This window comes from Cavia porcellus, unplaced genomic scaffold (genome assembly GCF_034190915.1).
Source record: "Cavia porcellus strain 051 isolate PalLab524CR breed Dunkin Hartley unplaced genomic scaffold, mCavPor4.1 scaffold_8, whole genome shotgun sequence".
Taxonomy (NCBI): Eukaryota; Metazoa; Chordata; class Mammalia; order Rodentia; family Caviidae; genus Cavia; species Cavia porcellus.
In genome coordinates, this window is record NW_026947491.1 from 58,816,414 (window position 1) to 58,843,043 (window position 26,630).

The window sequence follows — 26,630 nt, forward strand, 5'->3', positions numbered from 1 at the left end:
CTGTATTCACTTATTTTATGATATGAAATGATATAAAGCTTATGTGATGAGATGGAGTGAGGTGAATGACAGGGCCCTGTGATGTAGAGGTAGGCTACTACTGACCTTCTGACTGTATATGGAAGTTAATCTGCTTCAGGTGATCCTGATCACTGACCATGAGAAGCAGGTAATTCGTACAGTGTAGATACACTGGACAAGAGTATCATATCTCTGAGAGGACAGAGCAGTACAGCATAATATTGTATTATGCTACACAGAACCTACACAATTTAAAACTTTATAAATTATTTCTGGAATTTTCCACTTAATAGTTTCAGACCAAAAAAAAAAAAGACTTTAGGAAACTGAAACCACAAACCATGAAATTATAAATAAGGGAGAATACTAACAGTGAAGAAATTTGCCAAAATTTCATGGGTCACTGGTATACTTACCTATATGTTGTATGGACAAACAAAGCACTCAAGAAACTTTTCCAGATATTTTTATTTTCATTATATACACTTAATGTCAGGTGGGCCAGTATTTTTGGGGTTCTTTAACAATTCAACCATAATTTTAAAATGACCCCTGTACTTAAAAAAAAAAAATTACTATCAAATTTTATTTGACTTTCAAGCAGACCTTTAAATTTTAATATATCATTTTGCAATAAAATGTTAACATTAGAGTACAATTTTAATCAGTACTGAATAATTGTCTAACTTTTATAGTTTTTGCTCTATAAGATTAAAATCTAATGAAAGATTTATATTATAATAGTGGACAATAGTACTTCAGAATCAAAATCAAATATGTTACATAAGGGAAATTTATATTAAATCATTAAATACACACTGATGTAATACAAAATTATTTTGAATTGTAATATAAAATTATACAGTTAGGCATAGCCCTATTGAAAAATAAAAAAAGAATTTTTTACATCTCTTACTTAATTTACAAGGATTTAGAAATGAGATAAATCATAAAGAGTAGTGAAATTTTAATGCTCAGTATACTGAATACTAATAAAGACCACAAAAGTATTTAACACTTAATTAAATACCAAATTTTATTACTTAATGAAAGTCTTAAATACTGCTTTAAATTACTTTTTATTAACTGCTTCCAAAAACCGTAACAGGTGTAGGAATAGATTGATAATATCCAAGTAGAGGCTGATAGCAGCTAACACATACTCTTCAGGAGATAATTTATGCATCAGTGTGTGTGTGTCATAAATGATGAATCCACAAAAAAGAAGGGCTCCTCCAGCAGCTAAGACCAATTCCATTGTCTCACTATGAAAAAACATCTATAGGCAAGAGATTGAAGAGATTCATTTATATTTGGGATCATATTAAGAATACTTAAAATACTTTCACTAATAAGCTGTTGTTACATACATATTTATTAATGGTGTATAATTTCAAATATTTAGATTTAAAACAGAAAGAGGCAAGGTACCGCCAAGTTTGCTTCTGTTTGATGAAAAGATGAATGAATGGATGTCTTTTTTTCTATTAAATTACCTAACTTAACTTTGAAAGCTAGCATTCCAAATGCAAATTATTTTAAAACATACTTCTTTTTCAGAATTAAATATGCAACTTGAAGGATGGCAGCAGTTACAAGCGTGGGCCTTTTGCTATGTAGTTTAACTCACTTGCGCATTCATCTTTCAGTCAGTAAGAATGATTAAAAAATGGCTTTTTTGCCAGGCATGGTGGCTCATGCCTGTAATCCCAGCACTCCGGAGGCTGAGGTGGGAGGATCGTTGCGAGTATGAGACCAGCCTGGGCTACAAAGTGAGCTCAAGGCCAGCCTGAACTGCATAGCGAGACCCCATTTCAAAAAAAAAAAAAAAAAAAAAAGGCTTTTTAAAAAGACATTATTCTAGAATCATTCTATATATAAATGTTCCAGGTAATTATAATTAGATGTCCTTTAAAAGTAACTCCTCCAGCTTTTTGAGGTTACTATACAGACAGGGCCAGAATTATATTTCAAGTTAGCCATTCTAAAGCAGCTTACCTTCAAGAATCCTGACAGGCATAAAATCCACAGAACAGCAAACAGCCTATAAAAACAAAATTTTATTAAGGTCGAATAGTGTATTTAAAAAAACAAAAAACTTGAACTGGGCATGGTGGCACACAGCTATAATCCCATCATTCAGGAGGCTGAGGCTGGAGGATCCTTGAGAGTTCAAGACCAGCCTGGGTTACAAAGTGAGTACATGGCCAGCCTGAACTGCACAGCGAGACCCTGTCTCAAAAAAAAAACCACCTGAAGTAGACCTATTCTGTATTTTCTAAAGAAACAAATTCAAATTTTTGCCAAAGAATAAAGTATAAGAATTCACACATACACAATAACTATTTACAATATCCCTTCCCCCCTTTTTAAAGTAAGGTAGTCTAGTAGTGTTTCACAGTTGCTGAAAGATGAATCTCCCAGGTCTGAGATTTAAACAAACAAAAGGTTTATTTCAGCAGTATCAGTAACCAGAGAATCAGTATTTTTACAACATAGCTCAGTTCACATAGGATCAAGCTAAGAGGGCCAGATGATACCTACATATAGTGAATTGTGTTACACAAGTGGAAACTTGAATTTAGGGAACTAAATCTTTTTTTTAATAATGGAGAGTGAACATGCTTGCTCCTTGCTTTAGAGGTAGTCACCTTTAGTGTTCAAGACTATTATAAAAACACCAGTCTGGAACAAAAGACTGTTGGAGACCAGGCTGTGTAACGGTAAAGTAGTTATATATAGTGCTCTTTGTATATATTGGAAAGCTCATATTTATAGCCTCTTAAGTCAAGCAAGTGCTGCAGCTATGGGCTGCTGAATCTCAAAGGTTTCAAGGACAATAAACTATCAACCTTACAGATCAAACAGTTCCCTTAATTAGCAAGTTTTACTGCCTTTGTTCAAACTTAAGGCCCTGCTTTATTTTGGGGGCTTTTGCCTCAGATGTGCCCTTTTTTTCTTGCACCTCCCTGAATTGTGAGGGAGCCAATAAATATTGGCAATCCTGAAAAATCTTTGTTTCAGCTCCAAGAGAATTTGATCTCTCATGGATTCCCCCAAAAATATACTATCTCTTATTTAATCTTTTGCTATAACTTGTTTTAGGAGATTGGGGACTCAGGCCAAGTCCTTGATAAAAGACAGTGTGTTATTCACAAGACATTCAAGAATATGAGAAGCATAAAAAATAAAATGTCTCCCAAAAGATTAGGCAGTTCCTCAAGACTTCTGATATGACCTTACGACAGGGTTGGTAGAGAACTTTGGCTATTAATTTAACCTTATAATTTACTATAACTGGACATACAAAGAGCTATATTTGAGCATTATCAGATAACTATGGATAATAAATATTAGAACATACATTTCTTTTTCCACTACAACAGCACATCTGGTAAGCTTAAACTCCCTGGTTAAACATCACCTCTCCCATGAATCTAGTACATCATCCAAGGGTTGTTTATATTCACAGATTCTATTTAGTAAATTTCTGATAAGAACTGGAACCTACAAGTTTTCAGTTTATGACCATACTCTAGAAATACATCAACAGTCAAGTAAAGATTTAAAGATTATCTGCCTTCCTAAGTTGTTAACTAGTACTTTGACTTATATCTCAACTATTTAAATACTGAGAGCAAACTTTCTGAGAATATAGATTGGATGAGAAATGCCAAAGGTTTTGCTATTCTGACTTCTCCATCTACAGAACTGGCAAAACAAACTTGTATCTTTTCTTTGTCTCAATAAAAAGCACAGATTGAAAAATAGCATACAGCAAGGTACTAGCAAACTTCCCTGATGTGTGGCACTTTCTGACTTCTATAAACACGTGCATCATGGATTTTCTTAAGCTTTCAACAATTTAACAATTGACTTTCAAATTTCTTCACGTAAAACTGGTATGAACTGGCTCTAACATGGCAGTGCAAGTTGCCATAGTTACCATACACAGTTCTAAGATTCAATTCCTTTTGTGTCGAAAATACTACAGGATAATGCATGACAGTAAATAACAGTGGTACCACAAAAATCATTATGACTATGAGTATATGGAATGCTGCCACCACTATCTGCGGCTACAACAATTTTTTTTTTTGTCTTTTTCATTTTTATCGGTACCAGGGATCGAACTCACGACCGCCTGCTTGCAAAAGCAGGTGCTTATGCCACTGAGCTAAATCCCCAGCCCCCACAGCTACCACAATTTAACATGTATTTTTTGAGTGCACACTATATCCGACAAACGGGTCTAAATACATAGCCTTAAGCCTTTTTCAAGAAAAAAATTTTTTGCTTAGTTTTTCTCTCCTTTTGGTACGTAAGCTCCACAGCTTTTGACTTTGAGGATTCACAATAATTAGTGCTTTGAAATTTTGTTTAAAATTCAATAAAGTGCCATTCTTAGGCATATTTACCAAAATACAATCATTACTGGGATTTTTCTAGGAAGTGATTAGATGACAGTATAACATTTATAACTGATGGCAACAGAAATAATTCAATGGAAAAACAAGCCCTGTCCCTTAAGCAGCAGTAAAGTGTTGAAGGGTTTTAGATATACTATGATCAAGTTTGCATTTTATAAATGTCATTTAGTTACTTGGTAAATAGATTGGAAATCAGTTAAGACAGAGATAGAAAAGCTGGTTGTAGTGATACATGTAAGAGACAATTTTGAAAGTGGTCTGCTTCCAAAATTATAGAAACAAGAGTATTCAGAACAATTACCACCCTCCCTCACACCTTACCCCAAAACAACTAAAATGATGGATTAAAAAGAAAACGAAACTTTCTCAAAAGTGTCACTGACAAGACAGAATATCAGACCAACATCTAGGCAAAAGTAGAAATCCAAAGGCAATTATGGTACTGCCGCTGGACTCTTAATATGGCAATGCAAGTTGCCATAGTTACCATACACAGTTCTAAGATTCAATTCCTTTTGTGTCGAAAATACTACAGGATAATGCATACATACATAATCTGAATGTCAGGGAAATCATATATCAGCTCCCTATTCTACCTAGAATCTACATGAAAAGTTATCAGTGCACAAAGTAAGGGTAAAGGAAGGAACATCTCTCAGAAAATATTACCAGAATCTATCCCTTTACAGATTTGTAATCTCAATTCACAACCTCTGAAGGAAAACACTGTAAGCCATAAATTTAGTTTCAAGTTGATCCAAACCAATAGTTTCCCAGATGTCAAGCAGCAGCAAATCTGTATGAGTATGAAAAAGGGATCTTCAATCTAGGCCTCAAAAAATACAACAAATAAATTCCAAATTATATATTTGGAAATAAAATGTAAGAATTATCAGAAATAGCTGTATAAAGCCTTCAGAAATATTTGGTGTGAGAACTATGTATAATTGGTAACATCAGTTGCATCAATGAAAATTTTCCATGAAGAGGCTGAAATATAGAGGAAAATATTTACCAGGAGTATGACAGAGGTACTAGAATGGACTGGAGGATGGGAAGCAGTTAAAGACTAGGATGGGAATAGCAAGTAGAGCAAAACTTTTTATCATACACACCACACAAATACACATACACGTAGATACATATATAGATAGATAGATAGAGATACATACATCCCCAAGAGAAAGAAAAAAAAAAAAAAGAAATTTCCTTTCCCTAAGTCAAACTCCATTCTAAAAAAACTAGTTAGGCAGCTTGCACAACTGTGTTTTATCCCAATAGAGATTTCTTGTAATTTGAACCACTAGAAAACAAAAGGGAGGGAGAAAGTTTTGTAAGAGTAGAATTTGTAAATGTTTAGTGTTGTAACAGGAAAAGGAACAAAACTTGATTGGGTGACTGACAAAAGGAAGCCACTGTGAATTTTAATTCTGAATTCTTACCACATAAGGGCAACACAACTATTATCCTAATATAAAAAGGATCACTTAACATCTTTATTTGCTTGAAAAATGACACTGGTTGTTTTACATACATTAAAAAGCTTTAAATGTTCATGCAGACATTTCCAACTTCTAGGCCAATTATCCTGCCAGTGCCAAAGATGTAGATATTCTTGGCTACATTTATTCTAAGACAAAGACTGAAATAATTTCACTAAATTCCTCACTGTTGATAAAACATAAGCCCACCTTCTTTAGAGAACCACTTTTTTTTCTTTCTTTCTTTCTTTTGCTCTTGTTTGGCATTCAGTTTCACTATAGAAGGGAAGGAAATGACTCAAAGGTACTTTCCATCTCTGGTTTTTGTTCTGGGAAAGAAGGGTCTAGCCCTAATACACAGAGATGACCTCTGGATGCCCTCCAGTTTAAGAGAGCCAAAGCTAACAGTATAGCACTTCCTTCAAAACCACCTACCTATAAAATTAAAAGAATCTATCAGATGTATCCAAAAACAAATAACTTACCCTGCTCCAAATTTACTGAAGTCTCTCTTAGATTGTAGAGTATATACAGTCAAACCAAGAAACACAGCAGTGGTCAATACAAAAGCTTGCAGAATAATATATACATCATAGAAGGTAACTGTAAAATTAAAACATTAAAAGTATATATAAACATACTCTATAAAACAGCCTTTAATAAAAATGCACTTAATGGAAACTTTTATTATTTCCTATACTATTCACCAATAAAACAATTAAGAAAAGATTCCTCATCCAGTCTTGAATATATTGGTACAGAAAACCATACCCATAAATGCTATAAAAAGGTTCTGAAAATTCATTTACACAAGATAAAGGGGTCACATTACTATGAAGTTAATGAGATGACTATAGAGGTATTACACGGGTAACTAGTTAGAAGTTTTAGGAACATGTTTAGAATGATTCTAGCCATTTCGGTTCCCACTGCAGAATATCATCATCTTTTATTTTTACTGTTTACTATGGCATACCTATCAATAGAGATGACTCTGGGTCCTTTAGCTAGCTAGGCATTCCTAAACAGTAGCAGCAATGTTAGCAATCATCTGGTTAGCTGTGCCCAGTTTATTGGCCAACTCAAGGGAACTAAGCAGGGAAGACACTGAGGTTTTCTGGGGTAGCCTGCCATCTGCCTATCCTGCAGACAACAGAAAACAATCACTAATTGCTTCACATCTAAATCTGCACTATCTTGGAGTATATTATTGTGAGGTTTGCCGACTGTGTACCAAATTCCCTAATTTCAGAATGATCATCTAGATTGGCTATGGCTACTGTAATACAACTCCTTAACTTTTTAACAAATGCTAAATTATAACTTCTTTAAAGGAGATAAAGGGCTTTGAATCCAAACCACTTAAGTAACTTTTACATTTTCAAGAACTATAATCATCCAGATTATTTGTCTTCCTAAATTACTGGAACTTCTTTACTTATGACAGGATTAGGAAGGTAAACAGAGAAAACATAAAACTTAAAAATCAAATTTGCTTCTTGTTAATAATTTTAGTACACAATCAAGAGGGAAAAATATTACAATTCATAACATTAAATACTACTAATGGATAGCAACACTACTATGTATAATCTAATATATATCGGTACTTTCTGTGCTGAGCAGCTTCAACTGTACTTATTTTATAATAGTACATTATATATATATATATATATATATATATATATATTTTTTTTTTTTTTTTCCTTTAGTACTGGGGCTCAAATTCACATCCTCATGCTTGCTAGGCAGGTGCTTACACCACTGAGCTAAATCCCTGACCCTTAATTTGTATTCTGATTCTTTTAAAAAGTAAGTAGACTGGGCTGGGGATTTAGGTGAGCGGCACAAGTGCCTGCCTGGCAAGTGACAGTCGTGAGTTCAATCCCCGGTACCACAAAAAAAAAAAAAAAAAAAAAGTAAGCAGACTACCAAAAAAGCCCATAGAATCAAGAAAATTGGCATTGAAAGGTTAAAAATAGTAATCACAAAATCAGAAGAGATAAATATATTAAGCATGATTAACAACTTGCTGCTATTGAAGGTAAGAGCTAACAATGACCTGTTTGGTACCCAATGTTAACCATTTTGAGACAATCGTAAGTCTTACTAATTCACTGAAATTTTTTATTTAAGGTATTACACTTTTGTAATACCTTAATTCAAATAATTAGAACAGACATCTGGCCGGAAAACACACATTTAATATGAGAGATAGAAACAACTGTTGTTTCTTATAGTGCCATTAGTGAAAAACAGAGGATATACCAGTAAAGCACAGGCAATTCTGAGGGAGCTAATTTTATGTACACAGTTCAAAACACATGGTCTTAAGTCCTCCGAGACCCTTCTGAATCAGGGAAATGATCAGCTATAGTGGTCTTATTTTTATAAATAAGTAACACAAAAATGAAATATTGTTCTCCATTTCTTTCATTTTCCTTAAAACTTTCCCACTTTCTATAAGCTCTCCTTACTATGTAAAGTATAAATATTTGACTATTATTCATACTTTAGGCAATCTTTGACCCATGTCTTATTTTTTAAATATGACATCCCATGATGTTAAAGTTTAATCCCAAATACTTTTTTAACTAAAAGATTTATCCACAATAAAGTTACTATAACATATGGCTTACCTACAACTGCCACAGTCACAGCTTCCAAAAGTGTCTACAAAAAAGAAATTAATATTAATGTTTGAAAAATGTATACTATCTCATGTATATTTTCTAATTTTTAATAGTTCAAAGTGATCCCCTAGGAATCTCATTTTACCTTCAGAGCCTCCCTGTCAAGTATATGGGACAAGTATTAAGCCTAGCATAATCAGAAATAGAGCTTGATGTACTAAATGAGTATATTTAAATTCTAATTGTGGTTCCATCACTCTTTGTTCTAATCAGACTTTTCATATCTGTAAGAATATAAAGATTATATAGTAGAAAGGAATGAAGATTATATAGTACAAACCACACAGAAAACTATTTTCTCATTCTTAATAATTTTAGCCAATTTAATAAAGTATACAACTTCTAGATTGTGCTCTAAAAGCATAGAGTTCCCTCTTTCCACTTCCTCTATCTTTTCTTTTTTTCTTACATGGTAACTAGATGCTATCTGGATATGACAGTAAGCTATCTTATATCATACAACACTTTAAGAACCCTGGAACCATAGCAGGCATCTGGGTCCTTGGTAACTTCATCAGTCATTCAGATTCTTATATCAAAGAGTAATACACTATCTTGTTTAAGCCATTGTTATTTTGTCACTGTTTAACCCATGTTCCAAGTAGTTGAACTCATATTCTACATAAAATATTTGAACTCATATCCTAAGTTAAAAATTAGAGAAATGTTAATTGTTTTCTCTCCTTGCTTTCTTAATTACATTATTTTACTTTGTCCCATATGCTTATTCTCATTGGATTTTACCAATCATCTATATAACTATATAACCACGTTATATAGTTACTATATACCAACTATATACTATTTACCAACTATATAACCATGTTATATAGACCATATAACAAAAGCAAAACCAAAGGTAAGAACAGAAGCTGTATAATACGCTTTGGTAAAAGGTTTTCTCTGTACCCCATCCTACCTGAAATCACAAAGCTTAGGAACAAAAGCAAAGTGGTATTAGAAATAATGGATAGATGTGGAGGCAGTAAAGCTCCTGTCATGGGAGTATCAGGGAAGTTGTAGTAAAAGATGACAGAAATATTCTTTTCTGAGAAATATAATGATACTATATTGATATTCACAATATAATTTTAGAAAAGAAACCTTTCACCCATTCAAGTACCAGGAGATACAATATAAATGCATGTAAAACTAAGACTAGGTGAATATAACACTATCTCAAATGAATGCCCTCTTTAAATGCGCACACACACACACACACACACACACACACACACCTTTTATTTTGGTGCAGAAAGACAAAAAAAATTAGTGTCACAGGCCACAAACTAATCCAAAGAAATATATTTTATATACTTTCTTATTGGTTAAACTATGCTATGGGCACAATGAATAGGTTTAGCAATAAATGACCATTTAACCAAAGCATTTGGTTAATGTGTTTTTAGTAAGGCCACATCTGCTTGGCAATAATTGTCCCATAAACCCTTCCCATGTAGAACTCAGCCTTTCTTAAAGGAAGTTCTATGAAGATCTGAAGAAAAATTTAACATAACCCTCTTTTTTATGTCTCAATCAGCTCTCATGGCACAAAGCTGACTGATGTAGCTGAGTACAAATCTGACCCAAGAACTGGCAACCCATGTACTGGCTAATGATCTACAACATGACCTATACCAATAAGATTATTTTTCACTCAGGAAACTGAAATCAAGAGAAACAAGTGATGGTAGTGGGATCTGAAGTTGAAAGGTAGTTATAGAAGCCCACAATAGGTCATATAAAATTAACGATGGAAAAAAGGAAAACAATGTGCAAGGCCAGTTGTAAGATAGAGATATAATAGAACAAGAAAAAGACCACACTCTCCTGTGCTGAATTTCTTACAATAGCATCATTTCTAGGCCCTTCCTGTAGTTCCTCTTGTTAAGATTTGGTAGGTTTGGATTGGTGAGTTACCAGGTTCTCATATTCTTAAATAACCTTCCTGTTGTTTGAGATCACTTGGGTTAGGAGTGATAAACCTACAAACAAACGTAAGAGCTTCAGATGTAACAAAATAGTGTCTCTAATAATTGGAATTTCCAAAGTCCTGAGCTTTTCTTTCATCTTTCATGTTAACACACACTCATTGTAAGATTTACAAACTTTATGTTCATCAACAAATGAATGGATAAAGAAAATGTGGTATTTATACATAATGGAGTATTACTGTGCCATAAAGAAGTATAAATGAGTCATTTGTAGGAAAATGGGTGTACCTTGAGATCATAATATTACATGAAGCCCAAATTATATATAAATTAAAGAGCAAAATAAAAGATAGATAATAGGAAACGGGGACATAGATTTTTTGCAAAATGGAAGGCAACCAAGAGATGGAGGGAAGAATGAGAGAGGGGAGGAAAAAGATAAGAAAAAAGAATCAAGATCCATTGAGTAAATGTATCAACTCCCTGTAATGAATGTAATCATTATATACTACAAAAATACACTAATCAAAATAAAAATTTTTTTACAAGTTCACAAATTTCTTTAATTTGAAGCATTTAATCTGATCAATAGTGTTCCCATTCGTACTTGACTGCAAATACTCTTTGTTATTAGTTTGGAAGTAAATTTTCATTTCAGAACCCAAAGTCATATGAGATGATATAAAAATATGGTAAGCCTTACCAATCTTACTCAAAGATTTAATTTTTATAGGTGACAGAAGTTTTAATTTTCACAATTATCTCAACAAATCTAAAACCAAGTTCTCCAAGCTAGACAGGGTGGCACATGCTTGTAAAACCAGCATTTTGGGAGACTGAGGCAAGAGGATCAAAAGTTCAAACTTAACCTGAGAAACTCAAGAGACTTAGTGAGATCTAACTGTGGGTGCAGCTCAGTGCAAACGCCTTACGTTTCATTCCCAGTACCACCACCACCACCACACACACACACACACACACACACACACAACTAGAAAAAGAATTTCTATGAAATTAAGGCTACAATCTAACTCCCCCACCCACAGAATATTACAGGTAGAAAGTATCACAGGGATTATCCTAGTATTTTCACTTGGCATATGAGAAAAAGTAGGTACAGAAAAACTAAATGCCTTGCTAAATATCACATAACCAGATAATCATCTGATTCCAATTTGGCATTTTTCCCCCAATAAATCCTAAGATTAATAGAAACTGTTGAAATTAACAAATCTTTAAAAATTCTAAAAGACTATAAAATTATAATTTCCTAAAGTAATTTAATAGAAAACTCAATTTTGTTCACTATTCAATTAAATAAATATTTCAAAAAGTCAGGCCAAATGTTAAAAGAACACACATTGTCAAAGTACTCACAAAGCCAAAAAGCAGGTACAGGTTAAGGGGATGCTTATGTCTGTTTACAGTCAGCGCAAAAATCAAACCCAAAGCTCCAATGGCAAACACCAAAATTAAGGCAGGACTAAAAGACATAATATCAAAACGTTTAAAGTTTTAAAATAGCAGGAATAGTGTTATTCAGTTTAATAAAATTTATCTATTTTTTGCATTCATAAAAGTACAAGAAAAATCTAAAATGACCCATCCCAAACTATTAAAAGAAATATTTTTATACCTGGAAAATCTATGGGATATGAAGTGTGGAAGATCAGTGGGACAAAGAAAAAGCCCACAATAACAGGGAGAGATATTACTTTATTACTTCATGAATTTCTGTTACATTTTAGTAATGTTTATAATTACTGTAATACTAAAATACAATAAATAAAAGATATTAAACAAACATTTTACACATAACCACATTTTAGAGTATTTACCATATGACTATACTTTAAATTATTTAAACCCAAATAGCGAACTAGTAAGACTCTTTTTTGGTATAGAAGGCACAAATTCTTTACTTCTAAGAAAATACTCTATTTTCCCTTTTCTTTAATATAAAGAAATCATATTATTTTTTAGCTGTAGAACTAATTATGTAGGGGCTGGGGATTTAGCTCAGCAGCATAAGTGCCTGCTTTACAAGCAGGCAGTCATGAGTTCAATCCCTGGTACCAGTAAAAACGAAAAAGACAAAAAAAAAAAAAAAAAAAGAACTAATTATGTTGAAATACTTTTATTAAGAATGGGTGAATAGGAACTCTTCTGGAAGCTTCTCAGTGAAATTATTCTACTCATCAGACAAAACTAAAACACACACTTGCTAGATAATCTTTTTTGAGCATTTTTGTGGGCTTTGGGATCAGGGTAAATAGTCCAATACAGTACAAAAAAATAATGAAGACTTAAGTTGCATGCGGGAAAAATTCTTAATATTCTTACAGGAGATAGGGGCTTAATTCTAAGAAGCTATAAACTAAACAAAGGTAAAAAGAACACCCTGTTGTGGAATATTTTCCTTTATCAAAAACAAAACTAGTTTAACTTATAGGAGAAAAATTAGAGCTTTTTTTATATGTGCCCTTTCAATCATGTGCAGTGAATGTCTGAAAATTATTGAGAATCATCTCATTACCTTACCTTTCATGCACAAATGTTCGTAATGACTCAAAGTACAAGAACACTGTAGAGGTTACTGTAGTTAAGAGAACTTGTAGAAATAGGATACTGTAGACTTTTCGGAGAAAGGCTAAAAAAGAAAAATATTACATTTGACTATCTGTTTAAGTATTTATCACAAAACTATATAGTTAAAATCCTTCATAGAAAAATTAAATTATATGGATTCTTTTTAAATCTTAATCTAAATAATGAAATCTATAAAACTAGGGAAGAAATGCCTAATCCCTCATAATTCATTAAATTTACAAATTAAGTAAATGGGACAGCTTATAAATGTTTTCATCAAAATAGTATCAAATGCCTCATACAAGAGTACAAAAGATTAAAAACATTTTTAATAAAATGGCTCTACAATTTGAAAAGCAGAAATAAAAAACATGCAGTTAGATATAAATATGTTTTCCCCAAATGAAACATTCTTAAAAGGCTATAAGATACAAACCTTATTTATAGTACCTATCCCTCTAGTTTCTATACAATAGGACATTCTGTTATTATCAACACCAAGAAAATCAATTCCAAATCTGAAGAATTTAAAAATACTTTATCTGAAAGAATCAACTTAGAGAAAGCATTTATTCAGTCTCACAGTTTTGGCGTTTTCAGCTATGACCAATGGCCATGCTGTGTGGGCCCCCTCTGTGGCAGGCAGCACACATGATGGCAGAAGTAGCTGGTGGATGGAGCAAAGGCACTCATTTTATGGACAGGGAGTGAAGACCCAGGAGGGCGTCAAACTTCGAAAACCCTTCAAGGGCAAGCCCTCAGAGACCTAAGGCCCCATTTCTAAAGATGCCACTACTTCCAGGTAGCACCATCCTGAGGAACAAACCTTAAATACATGGGCCTTTGGGGACTATTCAACTTAGCCCATCTGTAGTGATACCTATCTGTATCACTATCTATGACACAGTAGAAGGACTACAGCTAATTAGAAGGACTATTTCATGATAGCTAGAAGAGAGGATTTTGAATGTTATCATTACAAAGAGGTGCAGGACACAATTACATGGAATTAATCATTATACAATGTATATACATATCTCAGTATTACACCATATCCCACATGTACAATAATTATGTAAAAATGAAAAATAAAACAGCTATATAATCTTTAAAACAGCTATAATCTCAGCTGACTGGGGAGGCTGAGGCAGGAGGAACATACTCTTCTTTCACACCTTTAGATAACTACATACTAACCAATCACCTTTCAAAGGGTAGCCTTTCTTGGTACCCCAGTGTGAATTAGATGCTTCTGCTTCATGTTTCCAAAGGATTCTCATCATTTTATAACTAATAAAATTACTTTTTTTTTACCCCCATTAGATTATGAAGCATAAAATTTCCCTAATAATAGAGAGTAATTCATTCATTGCCATATTCCTGGTGTCTAAAAGATAAAGATTAGCAAAAAGCTAAATGTGAATTATCCATAGTACTATGCAAAGTAAACCATTATTAACACCTTAATGTAATTATTCCAGTCTTTTATTACATGGATACTTGTGGTCAAACATATACAAATAAACATTAGGCCTTTTGGTACACACTGTACCAAAGGAAGATGTGATGGTGTGTGTGATTTCCATGACTGAGTCAATAAAGGCACTGCAGCCTCCTCCTTGCTCTCATGGACTGCTTGCCCTGGGAAAAGCTGGCTACGTGTCATGAGTCACTCATGGAGCCACACAGAAAGGCCTGTGTGGGAAGGCACTGAGGTTTCCTGTTAGCAAGCATGTGAGTTAATTTCTGGAAGCAGATCCTCCATCCCAGGCAAGGCTTAAAATGACTGCAACCTGGTCAACACCTTGATTGAAATCTCACCAGAGAACCACTTCCCTGAGCCACTCCCAAATTCCTTGACCCTCAGAAACTATGGCATACTAAATATTTGTAGTTTTAAACCACTAAATTTTGAGGTAATTGTTAAAGTAGTCAACAATTACTACACCTGGCTAGCTCTTTCTCATAAACCAACTGCCACATCCCTTAGCAGTTTTCCCTCACTAAAATGGCTGCCACCTGAAACCCTAGGTTCTAGTCACACCTCAATTCTTTTTCATCAGACAACTTATCAGAACTAGTAATTCATTTATTAGTGTACTTATTTATTTATGTCTTTTTGAGACAGGGTCTCACTATGCAGTTTGAGCTCACTTTGTAGCTCAGGCTGGTCTTACTTGCAGCGACCCTCCTGTCTCAGCCTCTCCAGTGCTGGGATTACCAGTGCATTTACCATGCCTGACTGTTAGTGTACTGCTTTAGGTGCACCTTTCTTAATTCCCCCACCCACAACTCTTGAAGACCGAGACACTGTTGATTGCTATATTCCTAACATGTACTAAGAGCCCAATTAAGCTTTATGAAGAAAAATGCTCACCTTTACTCACATAGCTAAAGAAATGCAAATTAAAACAAAGAAACTTTTTTTTAAACCCACCACAAGATTCAGCAAAATATAGCTCTCTATGGGTTTTATTATTATAATAATAATAATAATAAAATCTCAAATCCAGCCCAATGGGTTTTATTATTATTATTATTTATTTTAAAAAGATTAAGATAAAAGACGACATAACAAAACAGATCAGAACAATTTAAGCAACATAGTATTTCACAAGACAAATCAACCTAACAGTAGCTACCATAATGTCTCTTTCCTTGAGATATTTGAGTATACCTTCATACACTATAATATCAAACACAACAAAATAGAATAAAACTATTCAAGAGAATGAAAGTATTACAGGGCCAAATAACATTCAGAACTAAATAACAGAAAACAAACAATGGTTACTATATTATCTCCTTGTCCATAAAAAATTTTGTTTATACTATCACACATAATAAAATCCAGTAAGATACAACATGATAGAACCGATGGAGACAGAAGAACAAAAGCATGGTAGGACCTCAAAACAAGATGATATTAAATCAGCACTGACTTACTATAATGTCTTATTTTCTTCAAAATAGCTGTTCATATCATCACAGACAATAAAATCAAACAACCCAGGATAAAACCATTCTAACTAATGAATGAAAACATTATAAGGTTCAAAGCAATGTAATGGGGAATCATGATTACCATGTATTTTTATGTATTCTTACCATTTCTCACACTAGGGAGACTATATGGTATTTTATATATGTGAGTTTGATTTATTTCATTCATGAGTATGGTCTCAAGCTGTGTCCATTTATTTATACATATCTCAATGTGATCATTCTTTATAGCTGAGTAGTACTCCATTGTATAAAAATACCACAACTCTTTTATTCATTCCTCAGTTGATGGGCACTTAGGTTGTTTCCAAGATCTGGCTATTACAAATTGTGCTGCTATAAACATGGGTGCACATATATCACTGTGATATTATATTTTCAGTTCTGGGAATATGCCTAGAAGTGGAAAAGCTGGATCAAATGGGACTTCCAATCCCAGCTTTTTGAGAAATCTCCACTGACTTCCACAATGGTTGCACCAGTCTACGCTCCCATCAACAGTGCAGTAGAGTTCCTTTTCCCCCACAGCCTCTCCAGCATTTGTTATTGGTAGTTTTCTTGATCCTGGCCATTCTTTCTGGAGTGAGATGGAATCTCAGTATGGTTTTAATTTGCATTTCTCTAATGACTAATGATGATGAACATTTTTTCATTATTTATTTGCCATTTGTATTTTTTCATCTGAGAACTGTATATTCACCTCAGATGCCCATTTTTGAATTGGATCTTTGTATTTTGAGGGTCTGATTTTTTAAAATTCTTTATATGTTTTAGACAGAAGTCCTTTGTCTATAGGGACAGTTCACCAAGACTTTTTCCCAGTTTGTGGGTTTTCTTTTCACTATGCTGGAGATTTCTTTTGATGTGCAGAAACTTTTTAATAAGACATGATCCCAGTTATTGATTCTGGGAAGCAGTTCCCATGTGGTTTGATTCCTGTTCATGAATTCTCTACCTAGCCCTATGTCTTCAAGATTTTTACCCAATTTGTCTTCCAACAGATTTAGTGTTTCTGTTTTAATGTTCAGATCTTTGATCCATTTAGATTTTAGTTTAGTACATGGTGATAGGCATGGGTCTAGTTTTAGTTTTCGGCATATGGAAAGCCAGTTTTTCTAGCACCATTTATTAAAGAGACTGTCGTTCTTCCAGTGAACATATTTGGCCCCTTTAACAAACATAAGGTAGTTGAGTGTATTTGTAGTTATGGTTGTATCTTCTAATTTATTCCATTGATCTTCAGATCTGTTTTATTCTGGTACCATGTTGATTTTACTATTGTTATTAATTTTAATGATTAAATCTTCTTGGGACCTAGTCACACTTTCCATTTATCTACCTTCTACAACTACTTTGGAACAGTTGTAGCAGGGTTGTAGAACTGGAGCAGAGACCAGATACCCCACAAAACTAAAAATATTTACTCTGTGGCCTTGTAGCAAATGTGTGCCACCTCTAATTTACGAGATTGCCAAAGATTAAAAGGTGTGATGATACTCAGTATGGGTGAAGGCACCGAAGGTGCAATCCCTTTGGGGAGCAATCTATAGCAATCCAGTTTAAGATGAGCATATCTTTTCTCTTTACAACCATACTTCCAAAAATGTGTCCTACACAGTCTTGGATAAATTACAAAGACATGGAAGGATGTTCTCTAAAGCACCATTTGAAGGAATAAAAAGAAAGCTAACAATGATCATGTAGAGACCATTAGATTATAGTAATCACATGCCATGAAAGATCATGGCTATTTAAAATAATACAATAAAGCTATGTATATGGTAATTTTTAATGTAACATATAAGTGAAAATACAAAGTTGCATTACAGGTATGTGCATAATATGATCCTATGGATTGTAAGTTATGGTCTTGAGTCTATGAAATAATAGTATCTTTGTTTTTAAAAAATACCCATATGAGGAAAGGGAAGGAGGAGAAAGTTAAAAAATGTGTTATGTACATGTACCAATTCCTTATGATGAGTGTAATCATGTGCTACAAACATGTAATAATAAAAATTTAAAAAATAAAATCTTACAAAACACAATACACATATACCAATTTCTAAAATAAACAAAAGACTATTGTACATTACTTAGAGTCAAAGAGTTAAATAAACTAGTTTAACATTGTAAAAGTGCATTAGGTAGATACTACATTCACAAATTCATCCACATGTAGCTTTTCTATAGCTTTATATTTGTTGTTTTCCAGCAATAAGCCTCGATTTCATATCTATATAGTATTCTAAAAGTATCTCTTAGAAAATGTATATATCACAAGCAGTTAGTTTACTTTCTGTTTCAAATTGCTATCAAAATATGGTTCTGTTCCCATTCAATTTCCTGGACTATGCTCACTACCAAAACTTGCACTGTTCAAAAGTATGAGTTAACTCTCAGCTAACCAACATTTAAAATATAGACATAAAATGAGCTGATAATGATACTTGAACTGAAAGGAAGAGATCTAGCAAATTTCTGCAGGAAAAATGCATCAGAATAGGTAGATGTGTGGCAGCGTCAGCAAAACATCCTCCAGGCATCAGGTATCACATAGGATCAAGAATAAATTCATCAGGTTATGTTCTTAGGATGCAAAAAACTAAGCACAACAACTTGTTTGAAAAGAAATCAGATGCAAAGAACTGCAATGTAAATCGATTTCATCAAATTTCTATTATCTATAAACGAGAAACAATAGATTGAACATATGTGTATGAGTGGTATCTAACATTCAATGAAAATGGTATATTGTAATTTACCAATACAATGTAAATGTTAAAATGTTAAGAACACTGAATTATGTCATGCTTGTTTATAGCATTGATCTAGCAAAAGTTCCAAATAATCTAGTTGTCAATATAAAAAAACTAGGGATATATTTTAATGTATTAAATTAAAAAGAAATACAGCATTTTTTGGATTAACCTCTTAATTAGTAAAAAACCAGTGAAGATGAGATTCCCTTATTTAATACAAATGTAGTCAGCTTATTTACCAGACCAATTACTAGGGCACCTAAATAAAGTGTACCTGATAACTACCTGCAGTGAACAAATGTTTATTAAGTACATATTTGGTATTGCAGTCAGCAGCATTACAATAGTGAACAGCATAAGACTAATTATTTTTTAAAAATAGTTTATACACAGCTGGATATGATGGTTTATATTTGTAATCCCAATGCTCTTGGAGGTTAAGGCAGGAGGTTGCCAAGGTTAAACTCAGCCTAAGTAATTTAGAAACAGTACTTAATGACTTTTGTAGGCTCCGGACTGTAATTTATAATTCATAGGCTCATATTATGTACATAGTTGTTCTTACTTTCAAGATGCTGTCTCAAAACAAAAAAAACTTTTTTAAGGACTGGAAATGTCTGAAGGCCCTGGGTTCATTCCCATTATCACAAAAACAAAACAAAACAAATCAAATCTGTATATACAGATGAGTGGAAAGAAGGGTTCATCTGTGCACTGGTAAACCTAGCATTTTTATTCCTAGCATTCTTGCAAAGAACTGTTGTAAAATTAGGCAAATTTTTTTAAAAATATAAGTTTATATATTACCTGAGAGATTGTAATTCTAGAGAAAGCAACAGTATAATTCTTATGTTTTAAAGCATAATCCCAAAATGCCAAGATTTTCTAGGATAGGTTAGAGAAGCTTCAGTGTAGAGAATAACTCTCTGACACTTAAAACTACTGCTATATCATAGGAATTATGACAAATACAGAATCCAAGGATTAGAATGGCACAGTACTTTACCTCTTTACATAACTGCCAACCAGAGCTGTTTAATTTTTAGAACTTTAAATTAGGGCTGTCTCTACTGTCCTGTAACAAGTCTCTGACAATAATTTAAAAGGCTTTTTAACACTCTGATAGAGCATGTCACTTCCAACGTCCATCCCTCATCATAAATTTCCTCTTCTTATTCTCAACTCCTGGATTCTCTTCACTTGGCCAAACCCAGCCCTCCAACAGAATTCCATTCTTAAAGTTTTCCTAGAATACTTTAATTCACACATGCTCACTTCCTTCCGCAAACTCCTCCTCTCAACTCAAACTTGGCACTTTAGAATTTAATAAATCAGCCATCACAGATCAGTTTGCCTACTAACTTAACTAATGCCTTAAGAAGAACAGCTATAATTTTCAAAACTTATTAAATCAGTTTTTATATGGAGAAGGGGTTGCTCAAAAATATTTTATTAAATGCATAATTAATGATTCAAATATTTCCTTAATGGCAGTTCCAAGGCCTCTTTAATGAATATCTTCTATTTAAAAACTCAATAGCACTTCTACAGAAATTTAACTTCTGAAAATTTGAAAATCAAGACATTTGTAAAAGGCTAACACCTAGGCTATGCAAATAAAGTTGCAACTCAGTAGAAACAAAAAATAACCTGACTTTAAAGTGGATAAGAGGGCTGAGCATAGTGGTGCACACCTGTAATCCCAGCAATCAGGAGGCTGAGGCAGGAAGACTGCTGTGAGTTCCAAGTCAGTTTGGCCTCCATACTGAACTACATAATGAGGCTCTGTCTCTAAATAAATAAATAAATAAATGACAAAGAATGAGAAGAGAAGCTACAACTGAAAGGATATATTTGTAAAATATAAAAAAAGATTCAAGTTATATAAATTGTTCTTAAAATTCAAGAATAAGTAAACCATTGTATTAAAATATGGGCATAAGACTTAAAGAAACACGTCACTAAATATACAGATGGAAAATAAACATGAAATGATGGTCAACATCTTAAGTCATTAGAAAACTGTAAAGTAAAGCAACCACAAGATACCATCACAGTCATTAAAATGGCCAAAATCCAAAACACTGACAACTCCAAATTTTATAAGATGAAGAACAAGAATTTTCACTTATTGCTGACAGAAATGGAAACTGTGGAACATACGTGGGTGATTTCTCACAAAACTAAACATACTTTTACCATATGACCTAGCAACTGTGGGCCTTGATATTTACCCAAATGAGTAGAAAACACACAAAAGCATGCACATTGATGTTTATAAAATAGTTCTATCAGTATTGTCAAAACACAGTAACAGCCAGGATGTCCTTCAGTAGGTGAATGAATAAACTGGTGCATCCAGACAACGGAATGTTTTTTAGTATTAAATGGAAATGAGGGGCTGGGGATTTAACTTAGCGGCTGGCAAGCACAAGGTCGTGATTTCAATCTTCAGTACCAAAAAAAAAAGTAGTAAAAGAAAATGAAAAGACATGTAGGAAATCTTAAATACATATCCTAGTACTAAGTGAAGTACTTTTTCAACATGAAAAAGCTACATACTGTGTGCTTTCAACTACATGGCATTCTGGAAAAAGGAAAACTATAAAGACAATAAAAAGACCAGTAGTTGCCAATGTTCAGCTATGAGAGAAAGAGTTTTCAGGCACAGTATTTTTAGGGCAGTGAAACAATTCTGTATGATACTATTAAGATAGTCAAATATTATACATTTGTCAGAATTCATATTGTGGTATATTTATACCACATAGAGAGAGAACCCAAATGCAAACTATGGACTTCGGCAACTTGACTATATCAAATGTACAAATTCAGTTACATGACAACTCTACATCTGCTTCATTTTGCTCTGGACCTAGAATTGCCTTTTAAAAATCTATTTTAAAAAATTAACTGAAGGACTTGAAAATTTTTCTAAAGAACATACACAAATGCTGAAAAAGCATATTTTTAAAATTTATGACATAACTAATCACTAGGGAAATGCAAATCAAAACTAAAAAGATTATTTCACACTCATTTGGATGGCTATTTTTATACACAAAATAGTGTGTGTTGGCAAGGGTGTGAAAAATCAGAATTGTACACTGTTGCCAAGAATGTAAAATGGTGCAACAGCATAGTAATTCCTTAAAGTATTAAAAATAAAATTACTATACAATCCAGCAATTCCAATTCTGGGTATGTACATTATAAAGAAGGCAGGCTCTTGAAGAGATATCTGCACACCAACGTTCATAATAGCATTATTCACAACTGCCAAGAAGTAGTAGCAACATGAATGTCTATCAATGAACAGATAAACAAAAGTCAGTCTATATATACAATGTAATATTAATTGATCTTGAAGAACGAAATTCTGACACGTTCTACAACAGGAAGTCAACTTAAAGACTGTATGCCAGTTAAAATAATTCAGTTACAAAAGGGAGACAAATACTGTATAGTTGCACTTATATGAAGTGTTTTTGTTGTTGTTGTTTTTTGTTTTTTTAAGAAATAAGGTACATAAATTACACTGGGCTGGGCTGGAACTTCTCTGCGTCAACCTCCCAGAGTCTTGGGATTACATGCACTTACTACTGTGGTCTGTAAGAGGCATTTAATGTAGTCTATTTCACAAACAGAAAGCTAAATGAAGGTTGCTAGAAGCAGGATGGAGGAGAGAATGGGGAGTTGTTTAATGCATATATAGTTTCACTTTTACAAGAAGAAAAAGTTCTGGAGATTGAGTACAGAGCAAAGTGAAGATATTTAACATTACTAAATTTCAAAATGGTTAAGATGGTACATTTCAATTACGTATTTTTTAAAATCACAATCCAATTGTTTTTAAAAGTCTGCTCACTTGCCAAAATAATTTCAAACTCCAAGTCCCGAAGTACTGATGCTAGGTACCAAGATTCTTAATGCACCAGAACTATCTTCATACTTCCTTTTTCACAACCAGTTCTGGTTGCCTAGATTAACTTTAAAACCTAGGGCAGTGTCTGAGATCAAATGGCTGAACTGGACCAGAGGAATGAATTCCACCTACAGGACACCGAGCATTTTGTCTGTCCGCCGGATACTGTATAGCAATGTTCAATGAAGTAACATTTTGACTGACTTAGGAAGCTTTTGTTTCCAACAACTTCCTGAATAATATTCCAACATATGTTAAGTTGTACGCCCTGCAGAAGAAAATAATGAGCAAGATACGTAAATTCATTATCCCTGACCAAGTTTGCAGTCTGGCACATGAGACGGGCAAGTAAAGAAAACCTTGCACCCCGATTACACCTTTTAAAGCAAACACAACGAGTAAGCAACTGACTTCGGTGTACGTCGCAGAAATCAAAGAGTAAACTTATTTTCTTCGGAAAAAGGAACCCGTTGTTTCTTTTAATTTAAAGACGAAGAATTAAGCTGTTGAGGCTTCCGCGAGTCCCGTTCTCCACCGAAGACTCTAGTTGGGTACCTGAGCTCAGAGCTACAGAGAACCGAGGTCTGGCCCCGGGGACCCGCTGCCCCTTTCGCGCAGGCCCGGGGACGCGGCAAGTGGGGACGGCCAGGGGACAAGCGACCCTGTCACGTACCCATTCGGATGTGGAGGCTGGCAGAGGCCACGCAGCTGCCGTAGTTGAAGTCATCCTCTATCGAGGAGCGAGGATAGCGGGAGTCAGGATCTGCCATCGCGGCTACAGAACTCGCACAAATCCGGGTCAGGCCTGCGGTATCCCACTGACCACAACCGATTTCAACCTTCTTTTCACTTCCGGGATGAGGCGCTCCAGACAGAACTAGCCGAGCTCCCACCGTGAGGCGAGCCCGGAGCTGATCGATTACTCCTCCTCAAACTTCGGGTGGGCTTGAGGAAAAGGAGTTTATTTCAGACACATCGCGCTACATCACAGCGTTATCTGAAGGGAATATTTTTTTAGGATTTTCCTCAGGAAGTTTTAAATCTCCCTTGGAGCATTGGCAAAAGTGACAGAAGAGGTAAATTTAGCCACTCATCCAACAACCAGAGAAGAGTGACGTAAGTAGATTCTCAAGGAACAATTTCTGAAAAGGCAGGCAAAACTCGGTTGGTGAAGCAGACAGGTGGCAAAGAATGAGGCTGAAAATTATGTGCCAAATGTAGAATACTTTGAACAGTCTATGAACTAAGACAAGGAAAGGAGGCTATTGTATTAAAGTAAAAAAGAGAAGATGGTGACAAATACAATGGATTAGACAATATTTATAAGATTCTAGATGGATTGTGCATCTAAGTGGGAAAGGCAAAACAAAAAATTTAAAGAAACATAAAAGAATGAATATAATTTGGAAAAAGACGAAAGTTTCTAAAACTATATTAAAAATATTTAATGTTAAAAGATTGACAAACATTAAAATTGAGAACTTATAGTAATCAAAATGCATTGTAAGAGAATGAAAAGCAATCTAAAGAGTAAGGAAAGATACTTGCTACACATATAATCTACGTAAGGCTGCTGCTGAGAATATAAAAACTGTTACAAATCCAGACTTAAAAAATGAAATGAAACGAAATGAAGTAAAACCCCAAACAACTCACAAGAAGCCAGAAGAAAAATGAACAAAAAACTGGAATAAATGCTCTACACACACACACACACACACACACACACACACACACACACACACACAGCCAAATAGTACTAAATGTATGAAAAGATGATTTTTTCCTTGATGATCAAAGAAATGCAGATAAATGCCAAAGTGAAATATTTCTAAAATATCAAATTACTAAAATGAAGACACTGAAAATGTTAAGTGTTTGCAAGACTGGGGATTAACTGGAACTAGAGCCAGCACCAATTCATAGGCAAGTGACCTGCACAAGGGAACGTGCATTGAGAAGAACCTTGTGCTTTATTTAGTGTTCAGCTGTTGCTGTTTTGAAATTCTTAAATAAATTTGCCTCTGGACATGTATCTTGTAAGTGAAGTCTGAAAGGACACTGATAGAATGAACATGAGTAGAAAAGGTAGGCATTTTATGGATGTTCACTGTTTCCAGCCAACCATTTGCATTTTGAACACAGAATTCTGAGTGATCTACAACTCAAGAAAGTTAAACTGTAATCAAAGTATGTCGTTTATGTGACCCAATCTAGAAGAGAGGAAGATGCTGACAGCCCAAGAAGCAACACTCTCTTACCAATCTAGAACTTGTTCTGACTGCAGACAAAAAGCAATGATATTCTAAGAAACATGGGAGACCAAGAAATCTTATCAATCCTTTTCACTTGTGTTACTTTCTTGTACTAGCCATGTATTTACATTAAAAAATGACAACGCAGGCCAGGAATTTAGCTCAGCAGTATAAACACTTGGCTAGCAAGTGTGAGGTTGATCCCCAATTAAAAAGACCAAGTAGGATGGGAAAAATGTTTCTTTTCAGTTAGTCCCAGTTGAAAAACTAAATGTAGAAATATTGTTATAATGTTTACATATTAAGAAATGAAATAAAAATAGTTGAGTTAGTTTGTGAATCTTTTCCATAGTTCTTGTAAGAATGAAATACATATGTGGATAAACAGTGAGATGAAAAAAGGTAATTTTGGTGAATACACGAGTAAAAGTTCCTTTATATTTGTATTTAAAGTTGGCATTCCCGATATAAAAATCAATGGTAAAATTTGTACCTGTAATTTTTAATTTTGTATTTAATTTATAATTTTAAATTGCAAGTAAAAACATATCAAGGTAAGATATTGCAAAAGAAAAGTCTTTATAATTTAATATTTTAATGGGTTTGTTTTCTGTTTTTGAACCACAATTCTCATATTTTTATTTTGCATTGTTCCCCATCAATTGTGTGACTGGTCCTGATAGTGGGAGTGTAAAATGGAGCAATCCCTTTGGAAAACTGTTCAACAGTATTTACCAAAATTGAACAGACACTGCTCTATAGCTCAGCAATTGGTCTGCTAGGTAGAATATACACACAATAAAAAGGTATGTATGTGTTTACAGAAGACACATTTAAGAATATACATAGTGGCATTATTTGTAATTGCTTAAAACTAGAAACAAGATGTGTGTCACCAGAAAAACAGAGAAAGTGGTTGTGACATATTCATATAATTTTATACCTTATATAATGAAAATGAAATTACTATTATATTTAGTATGAAAAACTTCATAAACAATGCTAAATAAAAGGAACAAGATGCAAAATATATATACTTTGTGATAATATGTAAAGTTGATCAAACAAAGTTAATCATTTTAAATAGTTTTATTAAGATATAATTTGCACAAAATACAATTCACCCATTTATGCTGCTTTTTAATATCTTTACACGGTTCTGAAATTATCATCATAATCAAATTTAGAACATTTCTATCATCCTAAACAAGAAAACCCTTTACTCATGTGTAGTCACTCTTCATCACTTCCTCCATTCTCTCTACAAGCCATGAATCTACTTTCTCTCCATGGATTTGCCTTTTATGAATATTAGATGTAAACAAATCATAAATTAGCATAATTTTTTCAAAGATAATCCATGTTGCAGCATAAAAGGATAATCTTTTTTATTGTTGAACAATATTCCTTTGTGTGAATACAATACATTTTATTTATCTGGTTAGCAATTGTTGGATGTGCTGCTTTTACTTTTTGGATATGAACAGAACTACTGTAAACATTCCTACATAAGTTTTCATTTGGGTTTATGTTTTTA

The 26,630-nt window shown here is 33.7% G+C and overlaps 1 protein-coding gene across 1 annotated transcript; it reads right to left on the minus strand.

The window, feature by feature from the left end:
• Positions 1 to 471: 471 nt before the first annotated feature.
• On the minus strand, positions 472 to 23,720 carry Tmbim4 (transmembrane BAX inhibitor motif containing 4). The gene is made up of 7 exons (XM_003476105.4): positions 23,512 to 23,720; positions 13,101 to 13,209; positions 11,937 to 12,042; positions 8,572 to 8,605; positions 6,418 to 6,535; positions 2,020 to 2,065; positions 472 to 1,300 (listed from the first exon to the last, which is right to left on the minus strand). Exons 1-7 carry the CDS (start codon positions 23,606 to 23,608, stop codon positions 1,094 to 1,096), a joined length of 717 nt encoding a protein of 238 aa, XP_003476153.1. The 5' UTR covers positions 23,609 to 23,720; the 3' UTR covers positions 472 to 1,093.
• Positions 23,721 to 26,630: the final 2,910 nt, after the last annotated feature.